Here is a 21,327-nt window from a genome sequence, read left to right as displayed (position 1 = left end):
AAAAAGCTCTGATATAGATCAGATGAATGGTTTCATTTCATAGATCAGCAATAAACATTTTGCTGCAGGGCATCCCACTGAGATTGGAAAGTAAAAGGGTAATTGAAATCAGCATTGTTCATCAAGTTCAGATAGGTTTGATTGAATAATATTTATTTATACAAGTTACTCAAACATAAATGATTCCAGCTTTCAAGGATGGCTATAAAGGAAAGCAATAAACACAGCAAACCTGATTAGATCAAGAACATTGAGGCACCAAACAAAATTCCACAGCACATGCTCAGCTCCTGCATTTTATGAAAATACTCACTTCATTTAGAATTGAGAAATTGCTGCTATATACAAAAATAGTACTTTTCTCTGGCAGTCAGGAAGCAATGCCTTTCATTATGCATTTAGCTTAGAATGAAGCAGAACAGAAGGAAGCCATTGGGCCCTACATGCCTATGCTAGCTCTTTGAAATGTTTTACCCTGCTTTCTCTTACCCCAAAGCCTTACAAATCTTTACATTGTTATCCAATACCTTTTGAAAGTTACGATTGTATCTGCTTCCACAGTCCTTTCAGGCAGCGCATTCCAGTCACAACAACTTGCTGCACAAAGAAGACTCACACCTTGCTTTTTTTGCCAGTTATCTCAAATCTATGTCCTCTGTTTATTCACTCCCCTGCCCCTGGAAACAGCTCCTCTGTATTGCTTTATCAAACCCCTCACAATCATGAAGCTTACTTTATTTCCTTTTAACCTTCTCTAAAGACAACATCATCTTCTCCAGTCTTTCCATCCTGAAGCCTTTCATTCCCTGTTACTATTTTATTTAATGTAGAAAATATTGGAGAAACTCAGCAGCATTGGGTGTTCTGAAGAAGAATCAGACTCAAAACATTAACTCTGTTTTCTCTCTCCACATATGCTACCAGACCTGATGAGTTTCTCCAGCATTCTCTCTGTTTGCTTCAGATTTCCGGCATCTGCTGCAATCATTCTAATAAATCTCCTCTTCACTCTCTTTCTCCAGAACTGGATTCAATAGATGAACTGAGGCCTAGCCAAGTGTAGAGAAAATCCATTTCCATACTCAGATTTACTACTTTGCCCAAATTATTGGCAAGAGAATTTCACTCTCTTCATTTTATTCTTGAGCCAAAATATCTATTTTATGGAAAATGATTTGATCCAATTTGTCCCACTCCCTCCACTTTACTCCATAACCCTGCAATATTCTTTCTTTAAAGCATACATCCAGTTCCCTTTGAGAATTACTATTGAATCTGTGCCCACCAACCTGTTAGACAGTGCACTCCAGATTATAGCAACTTGCTGTGTGCGAACAAAATCTCTTCTGGTGTTTTTTTGCTAATTATCCTCATTCTGTGTCCTCTGGTTTCTGACCTTGCAAGAATGGAAATAGTTTCTCCTCTGCACTCTATCAAGAGCCCTGATGATGTAGAACACAAACTTATTTGTGAATAAACGTGATTGTCCAGAATATTGTCCTTTATAAATGTCACTGTCTTTATTTGAAATTTTGAACAGCTCATGTGTTGCAAGCAAGTATGAAATACCTGTGTCATCAGTGAAGCTGAAAGATGGACATCTTTCAACTGCAGACCTTTCTTCACAACCTGACCTATCTAAAGATCCACAGCTCCTAACCCAGCGCCCTCCAACCATGGTGGAACCAGGAGATATTATTTTACTAAAATCACCAAAGGTAATCAACAGTTTTGAGTGAGTTTTAATGTAAATTAATATCCACAAAATAAGAAAGAAGTCTTAGAGTAGTATTCCTCGAGGTCCAGGAGCAGGAGTGAAGACAGAAGATGAGAAAATAGCTGGGAGCTATGCTGGAATACCTCCCAGACACAAGGATCTGCTAAGTCATGCTTTTTGAATATGGGCATCACATCATTCTGTTTCCAACCTTCTCGTATCTTACTAGTTTCCACTGACTCTTGGAAACATTGTGATGTTCTGCCAGTCTCTTCTATAGTTTGTCATCTTTTGAATAAAATTCATTTCAACAAAACGCTATGGATGCTGGAGATCTAATATAAAAATAGAAAGTGTTGGAGGGACTCAGCTGGTCTGGCAGCATCTTTGAAAATAAAAAGAGTTAGCTTATCAATTCCAATATGATTCTCCAGTTCTGAAAAAGACATTAATCTGTTTCTTTTTCCACAGATGGTACCAGACCTGCTGAATTTCTCCAAAATTTTCTGCTTGCTTCTGAGGATATATTTGAGTCCATTTACACTATCTCAGAATTTTTATTTCATTGATAACACATGGAATGACTTTGAACAGTGTGCATGTTTTTTTAATCAGACATGGATGTGGGCATTGCTGGCTGGACTAGAATTTATTGCCCATCTGTAGTTGCCCTTGGGCAGATGATGGTGAGCTGCCTTCTTAAGACGCTGCAGTCCATTTGATGTGGGTACATCTAGAATAATGTTACGTGTTACTCAACCCTTTTTGTTGTTCAGAATATTCACAATTTGATGTTCATCCCTGTTCAGAGGTCACATAGCACAGGAGGACTCTGTTCAAGTAATTTTTCTGGCTGTTTGGGAAAGTTCTTCGATTAGTGCTTTACTGGAGAGAAATGACAGGTGGGAGTTTAAACTGAGTAAGTGTGAGGTGCTGCACTTTGGGAGATCCAACGTTAAGGAAAAGTGTTCAGGTAATGGCAGAACCCTGAATAGCATTGATGTACAAGGGGATGTTGGGGCTCGAGTCCATAGCTCCCTGAAAGTGGCAATGCAAGTTGATAGGATGATAAAGAAGGTGTACAGCATGCTTGCCCTTATTGGTTGGGGAATTCAGTACAAGAGTCAGGATGTCATTGTGCAACTTTATAAGACTTTGATTGGGCCAAAGTCTTTATAAGACTTTACTTAGAGTATTGTATTCAATTCTGGTCACCACATTACAGGAAGGATATGAAGGTGCAGAAGAGGTTCACCAGGATGCTGCTTGGATTATGAGCTACAAGGAGAAACTAGAAAAACTAGGGTTGTTTTCTCTGGAGTGGCTGAGGGGAGACCTGATAGAAGTCTATAAGATTATGAGATGCATTGAGAGGATTGACGTTAGAATATTTTTCCCATAGTTCAGATGTCTAATACTACGGGGCTTGCATTTAAAGTGAGAGGGCAAAAGTTCAAAGGAGATGTGAGGGGCAAGTTTTTTACACAGAGAGTGGGAGGAGACTGGAACACGCTGTTGGGATTGTGGTGGAGGCAGATGTGATAGGTGTGTTTAAAGGACTTTTAGATAAGCACATGAATATGCAAGGAATGGAGGGGTATGGACTAAGGTCAACAGTGTTGTGCTGGAAAAGCACAGCAGGTCAGGCAGCATTGGAGGAGCAGGAGGATCGATATTTTGAGTGTAAGCTCTTCATCAGGAATGAGGCTTGTGGGCTGGTGGTGGTGGTGATGGTGGGAGGATGGTGAGAGATAAATGTGAGGGAGTGTGTGGCTGGGGGGATGGTGGCTGAGAATGCAATAGGTAGATGAAGGTGGGGTAGAAGGTGATAGGTCAGAGAGGAGGGTGAGCTGATAGGTGGGAAGGAAGATGGACAGGTAGGACAGTTCAAGAGGACGGTGCCAAGTTGGAAGGTGGGATCTGGGATAACGTAGGGCAAGGAGAAATGAGGAAACTGGTGAAATCCACATTGATCCCATGTGGCTGGAGGGTCCCAAGGTAGAGAATGAGACGTTCTTCCTCCAGGCTTCAAGTGGTTAGGGTTTAGCAATGGAAGAGGCCCAGGACCAGGGCAAGCAGAAGAGATTAGTTTAATTTGACATCATGTTCAGCGCAACATCATGGGCCTTAGGGTCCATTCCTGTGTTGTACTGTTCTATATTCTATATTAATAGTCTCTCTTCTTCAACTGTTTTCCCTTTGCATTTTAATTTTATTTTACTTCCATGTTTTTATAAAACTTTCTTTTGAAAGTTACTGAACCTGCTTCCACCATTCTTTTCAGATAACAACACCTCCTTCCTCCCTAGAGCCTGTCCACCACCTACAAGGCACAAGTCAGGAGCGTGACATAATACTCCCCACTTGCCTGGGTTGGGGCAGCTCCAACAACACTCAAGAAGCTTGACACCATCTAGGACAAAGCAGCCCACTTGATTGGCACCACATCCTCAAACATTTACTCACTCCACCACTATTGCTCAATAGCAGCAGTGTGTACCCTCTACAAGATGTACTTGAATAACTCACCAAGGTTCCACTAGTGACCCTATCACCTAAAAGAACAAGAGTAGCAGATGCACGAGAACACCATCACTTAAGTTCCGTTCCACGTCACACACCATCCTAACTTGAAAAAAATACCATTGTTTCCTCCATCCAAAGGACTGCAATAGTTCAAAAGGCAGCTCACCACCACCTCCACTAGGACAAGAAGAGATGAGCAATAAATGCTGGCTTGGACAGCAAAGCTTATATTCCCTCTGTTTCTTAAGCTAATTCTCTTAAACCTATCACCTACGATTTATTCATTCATGAGATGCGGATTTTCTTTTGTCAACATGAGGCTAATTTGCTTTATAGAATCAGATTACCTTCAAAACAAGAGTGCCAAATGAAGGCAAACACGCGATATTGGTGCATTTTTATCAGCCTTTGTACCCAACATTCCCAGTAGGGGTGATGGTGGATGGAGGTCGTCCCTATAATGGTAAGTTATTAAGGTTTCTAAGCATTCACTAGCCACTGCACTTTGCATGAGATTCGAATGAACCACAGGTTCACCTGTATGATATTGGCATAAAGTAGTTCAGTTCGGACAAGAGGTTGTATAAATTAGGTTTGTATTCCCTCCAGTTTACAAGGTGGACAGAGGAGTCTCCTTGTTGGTATAGTAACTGTGTCCCCATCAGTCATGCAGGCAACTGGAATCTAATTCCGTGATAGAGATCAGACTCTGTGTGATTGGCTGTGTTTTAGGGCTTTTGCGGTGCAGTGGTAGTGTCTCACATCTGGGTTAGAAGGCCTGGGTCAAAGTCCACCTGCTCCAGAAGTGTATTATATTACATATTAACAGGTTAATTAAAAATATCTACAAGATATTTCTGGGTGGCATGATAGCTCAGTGGTTAGTACTGGTGCATTACAGTGCCAGGGACCCAGATTCAATTCCACCCTTGGATGACTGTCAGTGTGGAGTTTTCACATTCTCTCTGTGTCTGCGTGGGTCTCTTCTGGATGCTCCAGTTTCCTCCCACAGTCCAAAGATATACAGGTTAGGTAGATTGGCCATGGAAAATGTAGGGTTACAGGAAAAGGGTAGGAGGTTGGGTCTGGCTGACGGGGTGGGATGTTGTATGGAGGGTCAGTGTGGACTCGATGGGTCAAATGGCCTGTTTCACACTCTAGGCATTCTATTATAAAGAGATAATATAATTGAAGAACTTGATGGCCTAACTGGCAAAAAACAATATCAGCTGGTGAGGGAGTCTAGAAAAAGGAGCCATAACCATAGAGTGTAGTGGAAATCAAGAACTCTTCACTCCCTCTCTAAAAAGCTATTGAAGAACATTATGTAGGAGCAGAAGTAGGTCATTCCTGCCGTCAAGTCTGCTGCACTATTCAATCAGATCATGCCTAATCTGACAAACCTCAACTCCACTTTCCCGTCTTTCCCTCATAACCATTGATTTCCTTACTGATTAAAAGTCCGTCTGTCTCAGACTTGAAGTAATCGGCCAAATTTTCCATCTAGGTGTGGAATAAAATCTACACCCTTAAAAATCTAACCTTTACATTTATTGACAAGCACACTGATTTGGAATTACTTGCTTTTTTTTCCCTTTGCAGAGTGAAACCTGTTGTTTTAAATTGTGGCCATTGTCAATGTTTAGCTGAGTTCAAGTGCTGATTGGTTTCAGAAAAATAGGTGTTCCATTTATCTAAGAATGAAGAACAATTTCCAGAAGTAATAAAATAAACCAAAGAACTGTGATGCTGGAAATCAGAACCAAAATCAGAAATTTCTGGAAAAACTCAGCAGGTCTATCAGTACCTGTGGAGAGAAAGCAGAGTCAAAGTTTTGGGTCCTTTAGAACCCTTCTTTGCAGATATAGCCAGGCCTGCTGGGTTTTTCCAGCAATTTCTGATTTTGTTCAAGATGTAATACGGTGTCCATCTAATGTGGTTTAAAATTTTATTTCAGGATTAATGCTGTGGTGACTTTTATTAAATTGCAAGAAGTTCACTTTTCCCAATGATATTTAGAAAATTCATAGAATCCCTACAGTGCAGGACATGAGGCCCATCAAATCAACACCAACCCTCTGAAGAGCATCCCACCCAGACCTATCCCAGTCTGGCATAAAAGTAAAACTAGGAAGATGGCTAACAAGAGAAATCAGGGATAGTGTTAAAGCCAAAGAGGAGGCTTGGGGAGTCAAAGCAGCAAACCTGAGGACTGGGGGATGTTTAAAATTCCGCAGAGGACAACAAAGAGTTTCATTCAGAAGGGGAAAATAGAATATGAAAGTAAACTTGTGCAAAACATAAAAACTGACTGCAAAAACTTCTACAGATGCGTGAAGAGAAAAAGACTGGTGAAGACAAATGTAGGTCCCTTGCAGTTAGAATCAGGTGAAATAATAATGGATACCAAAGAGATTGCAGACTAGTTGAACAAATACTTTGCATCTGTCTTCACTAAGGAGGGCACAAATACCTTCAGGAAATGTTAGAGAAAAGAGTGTCAAGCATGAAGGAGGAACTGAAGGCAATCCTTATTAGTCAGGAAATGGTATAGGGGAAATTGATGGGATCAAAACACGACAAGTCCCCAGAACCCGATGTGCTGCATCCCAAAATATTTAAGGAAATGGCCCTAAAATAACAGATGCATTAGTACATTGGTGATCATTTTCTAGCATTCTGTGGGCTCTGGAAGAGTTTCAATGATAGCTAATGCAACCCCACTCTTTTAAAAAGGAGGGAGAGAGAAAATGGGGAATTGTAGGCTGGTTAGCCTGACATCGATGTTGGAGTCAATTATTAAGGATGTAATAACTGACCATTTGGAAGGTGGTGACAGAATCAGTCCTAGTCAGCATGGATTCATTAAAGGGAAATCATGCTTGACAAATCTTCAGGAATCTTTTGAGGATGTGACCAATAAAGTGGTCCAGTAGTGTGTATCTAGATTTTCAAAAGGCTTTTGACAAGGTTCCACACAAGAGATTAGTAATGAAAATTAAAATTCATGGTATTGGAGGCAATGTGTTGACATAGATAGAGAACTGGTTGGCAGACAGGAAGCAAAGAGTTGAAATAAACGAGTCCTTTTCAGAATGGCAGGCAATGATAAATGGGGTGCCACAAGGTTCAGTGCTGGAACCCCAGCTGTTCACAATATACATTAACAATTTTGATGAAAGAATTGATTGCCAAATCTCCAAATTTGCAGATGACAGTAAGCTGGGTGGCAGTGTGTACTGTGAGGAGGATGCTAAGAGGCTGCAGGGTTACTTGGACAGACTGGTTGAGTAGGCAAATACTTGACAAATGCAATAGAATGTGGTAAATGTGAGGGTATCCACTTTGGTTGCAAAAACAGGATGGTACATTATTATTATCTGAAGGGTGGCAGTTTAGGAAAGTGTGAGGTGCAACAAAACCTGGGTGTCATGGTGGGACAATCACTGAAGGTTGGCATGCAGATACAGCAGGCAGTGAGGAAAGCTAATGATTAGCATGCTGGCATTCATAGCAAGAGAGTTTGAGTATCAGAATAAGGATGTCTTTCTGCAGTTACACAGAGCCTTGGTGAGGCCCCATCTCGAGTATTGTGTACTGTTTTGGTCTCCTAGTCTGAGGAAGGGCATTATTGCTATTGTTACTGAAGGTTGCCCAGACTGATTCCTGGGATGGCAGGACTGACATATGAGGAAAGACTGGGTTGACTGGGCTTGTACTCACTGGAATTTAGATGAATGAGGGGGGATCTCATAGAAACATATAAAATCCTGACAGGCTAGATGTGGGAAGAATGTTCCCAATGTTAGGGAAGTCCAGAACGAGGGGGTCACAGCTTAAGAATAATGGGTAAGCCATTCAGGACTGAGATGAGGAAGACTTTCTTCACTCAGAGAGCTGTGAACCTATGGAATTCTCTCCTACAGGAAGCTGTTGGGACCAGTTCATTAGATATATTCAAGAGGGAGCTGGACATCGCCCTTCTGGCTAAAGGGATATAGAGAGAAGGTAGGAATGGGATACTGAAATTGCATGATCAGCCATGAGCATATTGAATGGTGGTGCAGACTCAAAGGGGTAAATGACCTACTCCTGCTCCTATTTTCTGTGTTTGTATGACCCACCCCATCCCCGTAAACCTGCATTTACAATGGCTAACCCACCTATCCCTGGACACTATGGGGCAATTTAGCATGACCAATCCATCTAACCCGCACATCTTTGGACTGTGGGATGAAACCAACACAGACACGGGGAGAACATGCAAACTCTACACTGACAGTCACCTCACGCTGGAATCGAACCCAAGTCCCTGAGCTGTGAGACAGCACTGCGAACCACTGAGCCTCTATGCTGTTTATGTTTTGGCTGATATTACATGGAACTTGAGTATAGTGAATTCTGCGTACTAAGTGAGTGGCTACGGAGGATATAGAGATGGCATGGGTGATCTGAGAAGACATGGATGGTGCATGAAGACATGAATGGGGTAATGAATGAATTGGGTAATGAATTGAATCCTGCAACCCATTTCTAAGTGATTAAAGACTTAACAGCAATCTAGATTTGTTCAATACATTGCATCAGTATATGAGACTTTGATCTTTTACTATAACTTCTGAGTCCCATGATCCTGCCCCACTCAATACCTGATGGAGGAGCAGCACTCAAAAAGCTAGTGCTTCCAAATAAACCTGTTGGACTATAACCTGGTGTTATGTGATTTTTAACTTTTTCCGCCCCAGTCCAACACCAGCATCTCCACATCATGAATGGGGTACTGAGGGTGATATGAGAGGAAATGTAGGGTATGTAGGGGGCATAAAATTACATGGACAGTTTGAAAGGGTATACATAGATGGGTGAGGAATTATGGAAGTGTGAGGTTAGAGGTTAAGCTTTTTCTGAGGCTGGACTACTGAGTTGGTGAACTGACATAGACCATCTAACTAGTTTTCCTGCACTGTGGCTTCCAGACCCAAAGTCAAAAACCAGAAATAGTATATGGAGTCACACATGTGTGCCATTTCTGGACTGTGAAAATATTCAGGTCAAATTTTCCACAGCCCAGAGGAACATTTGGACCTGGGAGCCAGTTGAAAATTTCAAACTAAGATTAATAGAATTGTCTTGAATGAGGATATTGAATGTTATGAAAGCAAGTAAGATGAGGGGATGTGAAAGCCTAGTAGTAATATTGCTGGACTATTAATCCAGAGACCCAGATCATGTTCTGGGGACCTAGTTCAAATCTTGCCATAGCAGATGGTGAAATTTGAATTCAATACAAATCTAGAATTAAGACTCGAATGATGACCATGAAACCATTGGCGATTGTCAGAAACCCCATCTGGTTCATTAATGTCCTTTAGGGAAGGAAATCACCATCCTTACCTCTTGTCGTCTAATGTGATCCACAGTAGGTTTTAACCCACCAGGCGATTAAATACCCACATCTTTGAATAAATTTTTGCAAAAATCAAAACTAAGATATGGATTAGCTCTTATTTAACTATATGATGGATTTTTGAGGCTGAATGCCCTTTATGTGATACTTAATTTTGGTTACAAACTAAATTTACATCTTTGTTTTTTTTTAGGATTTTTTAGTGCTTTCTTCTGTCCACATGGGTTTGGGTGTCGCAACCAGGTCATTTCAGGGAATACAATAGAATTGGATATAATCAATCCAGAGTTGTCCGTCATTCTTACTGTTCCAAAAGGAAAAGCCCTTTGGTTGGTAAGCTTTGAAGAAATTATTGTTATTGTGTTTCTGATTTTCCAGAAAACTTGCATTTTTATAGTAGCTATTAAAACGTTCCAAGGCATTTCAGGTCACAGCTTTCTAACATTGAGCCACATGATGTACAAGTGACCAACAGCTGGCCAAAAGGGTGTATTTTAAAGTACATTGTACAAGAGGAAAGAAAGGAAGACATTTATGAAATTCCAGAACTTCAAAAGTACTTAATTGTTATTAAAGTGATTTGAGATTTCCTGAAGTTGTGAAAGTCATTTTTTTTTTGTTTTTTCTATACTACAAAAGGAAATAAGGTGACCACTTTAATTCTATTTCAAAGCAGTGAAGCATTTAGACACTTGCGATGTTAAGCTATAAAACGCTAAGGGCCAAGTGGTGGAAAATGGGCTTAGAATTAAGTGGTTGCTTTTGCCTGGTGCAGTCTCGATGGGCTAAAGGGCCTTTTCTGTGCTGTATGATTCTATGACTTTAAACATGAGGGGTTGTGCTCAAAGATTGTTGTTCATGCAAAGCTTTATAAAGGTAAGGAATGTCTGGCACAAGTGAATCATAGCATTTAAGAGCCACCTTACAAACATACAAGAAAAAAAATCCATGAAAGGATAAAGCAGAAAAATGGAACTAAAGCAGAGTACCTAAATACTCATTTTTCTGTATTGGGGATGGAAACACAAGGTACATTCCCCGATCCTGAAGCATCATTCCAAAGTGCCTTTGAGGATAGGATGCGGGTAAGTGGTCTTCATTGTTGTAATAGAACATAGAACATAAAAAGTTACAGCACCGTACAGGCCCTTCGGCCCTCGATTTTGCATCGACCTGTGAAATTAATCTGATGCCCATCTAACCTGCACCGTTCCATTATTATCCTTATATATGTCCAATGCCCATTTAAATGCCCTTAACGTCAGTGAGTCTACTACTGTTGCAGGCAGGCCATTCCATGCCCCTACTACTCTCTGAGTGAAGAAATTACCTCTAATATCTGTCCTAAATCTATCACCCCTCAATTTAAAGCTATGGCCCCTCGTGTTAGCCTTCACCATCCGAGGAAAAGGGCTCTTACTGTCTACCCTATTTAACCCTCTGATAATCTTATATATCTCAATTAAGTCACCTCTCAACCTCCTTCTCTCCAACGAAAACAGCCTCAGTTCTCTCAGCCTTTCCTTGTAAGACCTTCATTCCGTACCAGGCAACATCATAGTAAGTGTCCTCTGAACAATTTCTAAAGCTTCCACATTCTTCCTATAATGCGATGTCCAGAACTGCATGCAATATTCCAGGTGCGGCCTCACAAGTGTCTTGTACAGCTGTAGCATGACCTCGTGGCTCCAAAACACAATCCCCCTACCAATAAATGCCAATACACCATATGCCTTCTTAACAACCTTATCCACCTGGGTGGCAACTTTCAGGGATTAATGCATCTGTACACTGAGATCTCTCTGTACACCTCACTGCCAAGAATTTTACCATTAGCCCAGTTCTCTGCATTCCTGTTATTTCTTCCGAAATGAACTACCTCGCACTTTTCTGCATTAAACTCCTTTTATCACTTCTCAGACCAGCTCTGCATCTTATCTATGTCCCTCTGTAACCCACAACATCCTTTGGCACTATCCATAACTCTGCCTACCTTTGTGTCATCCGCAATTTTACTAGCCCATCCTTCTATGCCCACATCCAGATCATTTATAAAAATGATAAACAGCAGTGCCCCCAAAACACATCTTTGTGGCACACCACTGGTAACTGAGTTCCAGGATGAACATTTCCCATCAACCACCACTCCCGTCTTATTTCAGCTAGCCAACTTTTGATCCAAACCACTAAATCACCTTCATTCCCGAAATTTGATATTTTGTGCAATAATCTACCATATAGGACCTTATCAAATGCCTGAAGTCCATATACACCACACCAACCGCTTTACCAACCATCCACCTGTTTTGTCACCTTCTCGAAGAATTCAATAACGTTGGTGAGGCACGACCTACCCTTCACAAAGTGTAGGATAGGAGCGATCACTCCTACTTCTCCACAGTTCTGTATTCAGCAAACTAGAAAAGGGCCCTTCTGGTTCACACCACTTTCTGATGTGTGAGACTGCAGCCCACAGAGGATTAAATTGCAGATAATCATTACTGAGATTAGTGCCCTCTAATTTGCATTAATTATTCTGTACATGTTCCACTGTGCATTTCATTTTGATCTTATCCAGTTTGTTGTGCTATGCAGTACTGTCTGGTGTTGTGTACATGCTTCCTGCCCATCCTGCCCTATTGAGTCTAGCATATCGGTTACCACTGGCACAGTGGAATGAACTATCTGGCCTCCCCCGAACTGAAATTTCTATATTCAATAATCTCTTTGCAATGTTAATTTCTTTACAAAGTCATAAGTGTCTGAAAATACTTCTCTTTTGTAGGACTATATCTTAATTGTTCCTTCAGAAAGTTATGATCCTGACTTACGAAATGAAAAGCCTTTGGATAAGTCATTTGATTTCATTACTGCCTGTGGTGGAAATAGCTTTTTCATCAAGTGAGTATAATTTAGTATTTTTTTTTATTCCTTCAGGGGATGTGGGCATCGTTTGTATTTTATATTCACCTTAACTCGAAATAGAAAATAATTGGCTGGAATCTCTGATGGTGTTTTGGCGAAACTCTGGAAAAATAGTTAACATGAGTATCGAATAGTATTACCTATATTCTGGATCAGCCTTAGCTGGAGCAGAGTATCCAATTCCAGGGACCTCACTATGGAAATGATGTCAAGGTCTCAGAGAGGGTGCAGAGGGATTTACCAAAATCGTTTCACAAATCAGTTACATGTAGGGACTAGAGAAGCAGTGTTCTGCTTAGAGAAGATTTAGAGAGGATTTGAACTGCACCATTGAAAATCATGAAGGGTTTTGCTTAAGTAAATAAGAAGTTGTTTCCAGTGGCACAAGAGTCAGTCAACAGAGGGCCACAAATTTATGTCAAACAGCAAAAATACAGAAGAGAGATGAAATACATTTTTTTCAAAGCACCAGAAGGGTGACGGAGGTTAATTACTAAATTTCAAAGAGAGCATTGGATAAATTACAGAACTATAGTAAAAGAGCAGAAGAATGGAACTCGATTGGATAGCTCTTTCAAATAGCCTGTACAAATAGGCTATTGACCGAAACGTTTACTTTTCTACGCATAGCTCTGCTATTTAGAGGCCAACTATCTTCAACTATTCAGATAGGTTCCCATTTTTGGAGTCCAGCATAAAGGCTGGAATTTTGAACAGGTCCTAAAAGTACTGGTTCGGTAATACAGGAACAGCATTCTACAAAGGCATGTGCAATCGTGTTAACTTGGGGTGTGAATTCTGAAAGGAATGCTTTGTAAAGCACAAGATTATTAGGAGCAAATCCTCCAGAAGAGCTTCAGGGAACATGCCATAAAATATTTAGACACAGAAAGCAAAATGCTCCAAATATTGGGTATCTGAAATGAAAACAGGACATGTTTGAGCCACACAGCAGACTTTTGAAAAACTACAGGGCTAGGAACTTGAGAAAATTGGGCCAGTTCAATAGCTCTTTCCATCAAGTGAAGCAAGCATAATGAGCCACATAATTTCCTTCTGTACTGAATGGTTAAATGACACTGTACTTGTGACACTTGCAGTTATTTTCAACTTATAGCAGGGACTGAAATTCAATTGAGCAGATAATACTCTGTTTGATAGTAGAGGTCCCAAGCTGAAATGTTTTTTCAGAGTGAAGAAAGCAGTCACCTGGTGAGGCACTTGCACTTCTCTCTTCATCATCGGCTCATAACTGGAAGGAAAATAATATCTGGAAAATCAAGAGTTCTACAGAAGGGTCACTAGATTCGAAATATTAACTCTATTTCTGTCTACAGTTGCTGCTGAGTTTCTTTACCACTCTCTGTTTTTGTTTTAGATTTCCAATATCCACAGTTCTTTGTTTTATTCTGGTAAAGTCAGGATCTTTTTGCCTTTTTGGTCTAAGATTTTGCTGGGATTATCATAATTATCATAATTACCAAATTTCGATACAAATACTTAACATTCACAATTACTATTAGCTTTGTGGTATGGTGAAATCAAGAAAGAAAGACTTGCATTTCACAACTCAGGAAATGATTTACTGTAACTTTGTAGTCACTGTTGTGGTGTTGGAAATGGAGCAGCGTAATTAGCACAGAGTAAGATTCCATAAATAGCAATGTGATAATAACCTGGTAATCAGGTTTTTGTTTTGGTTGTTGATTAAAGGGTAAACTTTGGCCGAATGAATACAGGAAAGAACTTCTCCAGTAAAGGGAAAGTACAGCAGATGCTGTAAATCCAAAATGAACTTGCTGGAGGAATTCAGCAGATCTGAGAGAAACAGAGTTAATATTTCAACTCTGGTATGACTTGACTTTTGAGTCAAAATGTTAACTTTGTTTCTCTCTCCATTGATGCTGCCAGACCTGCTGAAGAACTCCTCTGTTCTTCTTTGAAATTATATCTTGGTCTGGTTTCAGCTGAATGTATTATTGAAATAAATGTGTTTTATGGATAGATGTAGAGAAAATATTTCCACTTATAGGGATATCTAAAATGAGAGGACATGAATATAAGATACCACAAAAAAAGCTATGAAGAATTCAGGAAAACTTCTCACCCAGAGTATGCTGAGCATTTCTTTTGTGCTGTCACAGGATGTGGAAGTCACTGGCTAGTTCCGAATATTATGCACAGCCATAGTGAGTGGTGCAGTGGCTCAATGGTTAGCACGATTGCCTCACAGCACCAAGGGTCTGGGTTCAACTCTACCCTCAGGTGACTGTGAAGTTTGCACATTCTCCATATGTCTACGTGGGTTTCCTCTGGGTGCTTCAGTTTCTTCCCACGGTTCAAAGATGTGCATGACAGGTGAATTGGCCGTGCGAAATTGCACATAGTGTGGAGGTTAGGTGTATTAGCTGTGGGGAATGCAAGGTTGTTGGATGGGCTGCTCTTTTGAGGGTTAGGGTGGACTTGATGGGATGTGTGGCCTGCTTCCACACTGTAGGGATTCTACGGTTGGCCTTAAGAAGGTGGTGATGTCATCTAAGATTCTTAGAGGCCTACAGCATGGAAAAAGGTTCTTCAACCCATTGAGTCTGCATTAGTCCAAAGCAACTACCTGACTATTCTAATCCCATTTTCCAGCCCTCAGTCCATAGCCTTATATGCCATGACGTGTTTATAACAACCAAGACAAGCATAATGAGCCAAATAATTTCCTCCTGTACTGAATGGTTAAATGACCCAGCACTTCTGACACTTAGTCATTTTCAACTTATAACAGGGACTGAATGCCAATTGAGTAATTGAATGACAATTTTATTTTCAAGATGGCAGCAGAGTAGCAGCCCAACGTGTAGGCACCTCAGTCCAAGATCCTCAAGCTCAACTACTGCATCTGCTTTACTTTTTTTCTTATTTTTAAAAATGCTTCCGTCTATTATGGTACCTTACCTTCTTTTAATGACTTTGGTGGAAGATATCTTCTCCTGGCCAAGGCCCAGTGACGAGGCAGCTTCCAAAGGCCCAGAATGGCAGTATAGGCCTGACACCCATGGCGGGCAGTCTCTCAGTGTGATGGTCTTGTCCAAGGTTGGAGATCTTATTTGGGGGCTTCTGAGTTTTCCAACAGCCCGGTGTGAGGATCTAGTTCCAGCGTGGAGGTCCCGTCTTAGTGTGAAGGTCTTGTCCTTGCTACAGAGGTGGCTTCTGGGTCTTCCAACAGCCCAGCATGGAGGTCTCATCTCGGCATGGTGAGGCGATCTTGGCCTTGCATTGCAGACTCGGTCTGGCTCTGTGGAGCTGTTTCAGTCCTGTTTCCCAGCATACCCAGAACCCAGAAGCTGCTAACTGAATTGTGATGAGCTTTTACTTTTTTATTTCTATTGTTAATTTAGGTGCTGTGATGTGGCAACTTAGAGTCATAGAGTTTTATATATATGTACAGCATGGAAACAAACGTTTTGGTCCAACTTATCCATGCCAACCAGATATCCCAATCCAATCTAGTCCCACCTGCCAGCATCCAGCCAATATCCCTCCAAACCCTTCTTATTCATATACCCATCCAGATGCCTTTTAAATGTTGCAATTGTACCAGCCTCCACCACATCCTCTGGCAGCTCATTCCATACACGTACCCCCCTCTGTGTGAAAACGTTGCCCCTTCGCTCTCTTTTATATCTTTCCCATCTCACCCTAAACTTATGCCCTCTAGTTCTGAACTCCCCCACACCAGGGAAAAGACTTTGTGTATTTATCCTATCCTTGCCCCTAATGATTTTATAAGCCTCCATAAGGTCACCCCTCAGCCTCCAATGCTCCAGAGAAAACACTCCCAGCCTGTTCAGCCTCTCCCTATAGCTCACATCCTCCAACCCTGGCAACATCCTTGTAAATCTTTTCTGAACCCTTTCAAGTTTCACAACATCTTTCCGATAGGAAGGAGACCAGAATTGCATGCAATATTCCATCAGTGGCCTAACCAATGTCCTGTACAGCCGCAACATGACCTCCCAACTCCTGTACTCAATATTCTGACCAATAAAGGAAAGCATACCAAACGCCTTCTTCACTATCCTATCTATCTACAACTCCACTTTCAAGGAGCTATGAACCTGCACTCCAAGGTCTTTTTGTTCAGCAACACTCCCTAGGACCTTACCATTAAATGTATAAGTGTGAAAGTTATTAAACATTTCATTGAATTTATTTGGAAAAATACAGGTGACAATAAATTGCTACTTTGTTCAATTGCAAGTATAAGTTTAAATACTAAAGTGATATGAGAATTTCTATTTCTACCACTCCTTCAGGCATGAGTTCCAGATTCCAATCATCCTCTGGGTAAAAATGTTTTCCTCGTGTTTTCTCTAAATCCCCTGCCCCTTTTCTTAAATCTATGCCCCTAGTTCCCTTGATCTCTCCATCAAGGGAAACCATTTCTTCCTGTCTACCTCCGCTCCTAATTTTATACATCACACTCATATCCCCCACCTCAGTCTCTTCTGCGCTAGTTCTGCAGTCCCTTCTGTTCTAAACAACCCTAGTCTGTCCAATCTCTCTTCATACCTAGAACTCTCCAGCCCAGGTAATATCCTTGAGGATAGTTAAGACTGAGATAGATATCAATGGGATCAAGGGTTATGGAGAGAAAGTGAGAGAATGGGGTTGAGAAACTTATCAGCCATGATTGAATGGTGGAGCATACTCGATGGGCTGATGGCTTAATTTCTGTTCCTATGTCTTAGGGTCTTATGGTCTTATCCTGGCAAATCTCCTCTGCAACCACTGCAATCACACCCCTTCTATAATATGGATTCCAGAACTGCACACAAAATTCTTGAGCCACTACAGTCCATGTGGTGTAGGTATACACTAGGAAGGGAGAAACTTAGGGAAGGAGTTCTAGGATTTTGATTCAGTGACAGTGAAGGAACAGTGATATATTTCCAAGTCAGGATGGTGAAGGGCTGAGGGGTGATCTTGCAGGCAGTGGTGTTCATATGTATCTGCTACCCTTGTCCTTCTAGAATGCAGAACTTTCCAAAGGGAATGAGATATGTAATTTGCTATCACAGGTAGTGACTGCAGAGATTAACATAGATGTATTTCACAGGCAGCTGGGTACATACATCAAGGAGAAAGGAATAGAAGATTATGCCAATATAATAAGTTGGGGAAAGTGTGAGATGCCTTTTATGAAGCAGAAATATCTAGTTAAATCTGTTCTTTGTAATTCTGTTTTGCAGCCCAGCTACATCATCCAGATTCTGCCTGGACTCAGCTAAGTCACTGGTGGCATTCTACAATAATGGAGCTCTCCCTTGCCAGTGTAATGGAAAAGGTGCTACTAGTCCTGCATGTAATCCATTTGGAGGCCAGTGTTCCTGCAGACCAAATGTTATTGGGCGTCAATGTAACAAATGTGCCACTGGCTATTTTAAGTTCCCCAATTGTCGACGTAAGTGGGTGTTTATGCAAATGCAAAATAATCAGACAAGAATTAGATGCTTTGATATATTTTGACAGCACAACAAACTACTATAAATGCCATCTAGTAATAAATTCAAGTACTAATTTGGGGGCTGAAAAAATGCACGTCATAGCTTTCCCTTATAATGAGGCCAATTGCACTAAAGCCAGGAGGCACAGCAGCTCCACCATAGCAGTGAAATCCTATTGTCTATTGTTGTCGACTTTGTCTCACCTTCTCTAATAGTGTGTTTATAGAATCATAGCATGATACAATAAAGAAAGGGTCTATTTGGCCCATTGTCTGAAGACTGTATGACTAGCCCACACATGCTGACATGATTCCAGTGAATTTTCTTCAACACCTCCATCTCTGAAACCACCCAACAGGGATGAATTCATGGAATTGTTGGCCTTTTGAAGGGCCTGGTCAACTTTTGGAGACAACAATCAAAGACCATAGCCTTTTCCTCTCAGAACCAATCTACATAAAACTGATTGAATAGGCACAGCCTTGTCATACCATAACCTAAATATACATTAGGTCAAATGGCCTGTTTTCAAATTATAATTTCTGTGCACCTACGTATAATATTTAGTTTCGTTTTAAGAATATGTTACCAATTGTGTCTGTGTTATTTAGTATGATATTGTATCTTGACTAATCAGGATATAATGGGTTATGGGGAACAGGCAGGAAAGTGGACATGAGGAATGTTAAATCAGATATGATTCTATTAAATAGTGGGGCAGGCTTGAGAGGCCGAATGGCCTACTCTGGTTCCCATTTCTTACGGTTTTATGATCTTACAATTGATCTACTATTCCATTAGAAGAATTCAAATTTTATTTGCTATAGAAAGAATTGAGGAAAAGAAGCAAACCTCTCCCATTTTTTGTCTCACCTTAAGCCTGCAATTGTGGCAAACGCCTGTGTGATGAGGTCACAGGCCAATGCATCTGCCCTCCCCAGACTGTTAAACCTTCATGTGAGACATGTGAGAAACAGACCTTCAGTTACCATCCTCTAATGGGCTGTGCAAAGTGCAACTGCTCACGAGAAGGAATCATTAAACCTGCAAACCCAGACTGCAACCGACAAACTGGGCAGTGTCGGTAAGTCGAACTACACTCATCTATACTTCCATTTCTCAGCTTTCCTGAAATAATTAGCCATAAGCAGCAACAGCAGCTTGTATTTTGCTTGTATTATTACCAAGCCCCAATTTCCCTGGGGAAGGTGATGGTGAGCTAGTGTGGTAGAACGTCCCAGTTTGCTTCACATGCGTATTATCCCGATTGGACAGCAAGCCCGCTCCCTGCCTCTAAAAGTCCAAGCAGTGAGTGAGTCTGGAATGTACCATGCAGGGAGTGATGCACTTTTGGAGGTGTGCCTCTGGGATGAAATCAAGTAATGGAGCATAAAGACATTCAACCATTCAACCCTTCTAGCCTACTCCAACATTCAGTAACACTGTTAATCTCCTTCCTCACTTACATTTGACCAATGCCAGTTTCTTGCCTTCCCCCATATCCCTTTATTCTCATAAAGTTAAAAGTCTGTAAATCTCAGCCTTGAATATTTTCAATGACTGAATATCCACAGTTCCCTGGCCAAGAACATGCCAAAGATTCATAACCCTTTGAGTGAAGAAACTTCTCCTCATCTCAATTCTAAATTGTTCATCCCTTATCCTTAGACTATGGGCTGGATTTTCATTCTCAAGGCTTGTACTGGAACTTGGGAAAACTCCCAGTTTCTCATGCCCATTTCAAGAAATATGAGCTCTGTTCACATGATTTTCATTGCCAGGAGTTAGGTTCCAGCTGAAATTGGGGCAGGTGACTCCTGAAGCAGTTAAGACACAGTCACAGGGGCTGTGTGGAGGCAGGTTGTTAAATAGGTCATCCTCAGTCTATGGGACTTCTTCCTGACTGTAAAATAAAACAGGCTATGCCCTCACCATTACACTCCCTCATACTCCCTCACCACACCCCCCCTCCATCCATGCCACATCGTGTCCCAAGCAAAGGTATGAACCACTCAAACAACTCCTCATCAGCCCCCATGTGCCCCATGGCACTTCCAATGCCTTTCACCCAGTATTTCACCCAGTATACGTTGTACAGAAGTGATGGACCCGAGAGTAATCTTTGATGACTTTCCTTTATGTAATAAAAAACTCCAATCATTGCAGTCCTATAAAATGTGAATTATTTAGATATTTTAAGGTTTCATCAGCTGAAATCCACAAGACACTTTAAACTGCTTAACTTGGTTTAAATGAAGAATTTCAATTTGATAGAAAAAAAATCAGACGGCCAGTGTTCGTTACTCCAAGGTTCGCACCTACCAACTCTCCCTACCAACTGCCCCCCCCCCCCACCCCGAACCCCCAGGTACCTTGCCATGTAACCATAGAAGACGCAGAATTTGCTGGCACACCACCCTTCTCACTTCCATCCCAGGCCCCAAACAGTCCTTCCAGGTGAGGCAGAGGTCACTTGCCTCTCCTCCAACCTGGTTTACTGTATCCGGTGCTCCCAATGTGGTCTTCTCTACTCTGGTGGGACCAAACCTAAACGACAGGAATGTTTCACCGAGTATCTCAGCTGGGCCTGTAGGGGCCAACCTGACCTCCCAATCACCGCCCATTTCAATTCCCCTTCCCATTCCCTCTCCAACATGACCATCCTCAGCCTCCACCATTGCCATAGTGAATCAGACTGCAAATTGGAGGAACAACACCTTATCTTCCACCTGGGCAGCCTACAGCTCAGAGGACTTAACATTGAGTTCTCCAATTTCAAACACCCTTCCTTCCCATCCCCTGACTCCCTTCCCAGCCCCTGCCACATCCTGCTTTTCCACTTACTGACCCTTCCTTCCAGCCACCAACTGGATTTATTCTTTCCAGCGACCAACCAGGCCGTGCATTCTACTTGTGTTCACCTATGTTTACTGTGTTTACTGTAAAGATGGACATGGAAGATATAGAATGTAGGGAAATAGATTGTGACATTTTTTAAAATGTCCATATTACAGAGGAGGAAGTACTAGATATCTTGAAATGCATATATCCTCAGAACTTGATCAGGTGTACTCTAGAACTCTGTGGGAAGCTAGGGAAGTGATTGCTGGGCTTCTTGATGAGATAATTGTATCATTGATGGTCACAAGTGAGGTGCTGGAAGACTGGAGTTGGCTAATGTGATGCCACTTTTTAAGAAAGGTGGTAAGGACAAGTCAGGGAACTATAGATCAGTGAGCCTGAGGTTTTTGGTG

The 21,327-nt window shown here is 41.4% G+C and overlaps 1 protein-coding gene across 2 annotated transcripts in view; it reads left to right on the top strand.

Annotated features, from left to right (window-relative positions):
- Window positions 1-21,327, top strand: part of lama3 (laminin, alpha 3) — a 376,808-nt gene that overhangs the window by 203,203 nt on the left and 152,278 nt on the right. For both annotated transcript variants that reach the window (XM_043687604.2, XM_087986754.1), the window contains exons 30-35: window positions 1,541-1,718; window positions 4,580-4,706; window positions 9,844-9,983; window positions 12,436-12,551; window positions 17,819-18,030; window positions 18,953-19,157. In XM_043687604.2, the coding sequence (XP_043543539.2) occupies window positions 1,541-1,718; window positions 4,580-4,706; window positions 9,844-9,983; window positions 12,436-12,551; window positions 17,819-18,030; window positions 18,953-19,157 (978 nt within the window). The remainder of the gene's footprint in view (window positions 1-1,540; window positions 1,719-4,579; window positions 4,707-9,843; window positions 9,984-12,435; window positions 12,552-17,818; window positions 18,031-18,952; window positions 19,158-21,327) is intronic.

This window comes from Chiloscyllium plagiosum, unplaced genomic scaffold, assembly GCF_037043375.1.
Source record: "Chiloscyllium plagiosum isolate Xiang-an unplaced genomic scaffold, Cpla_swu_hap1 HiC_scaffold_4, whole genome shotgun sequence".
Taxonomy (NCBI): domain Eukaryota; kingdom Metazoa; phylum Chordata; class Chondrichthyes; order Orectolobiformes; family Hemiscylliidae; genus Chiloscyllium; species Chiloscyllium plagiosum.
The sequence above is the reverse complement of the archived record's forward strand: the minus strand, read 5'-3'. Positions and strand labels throughout refer to the sequence as shown.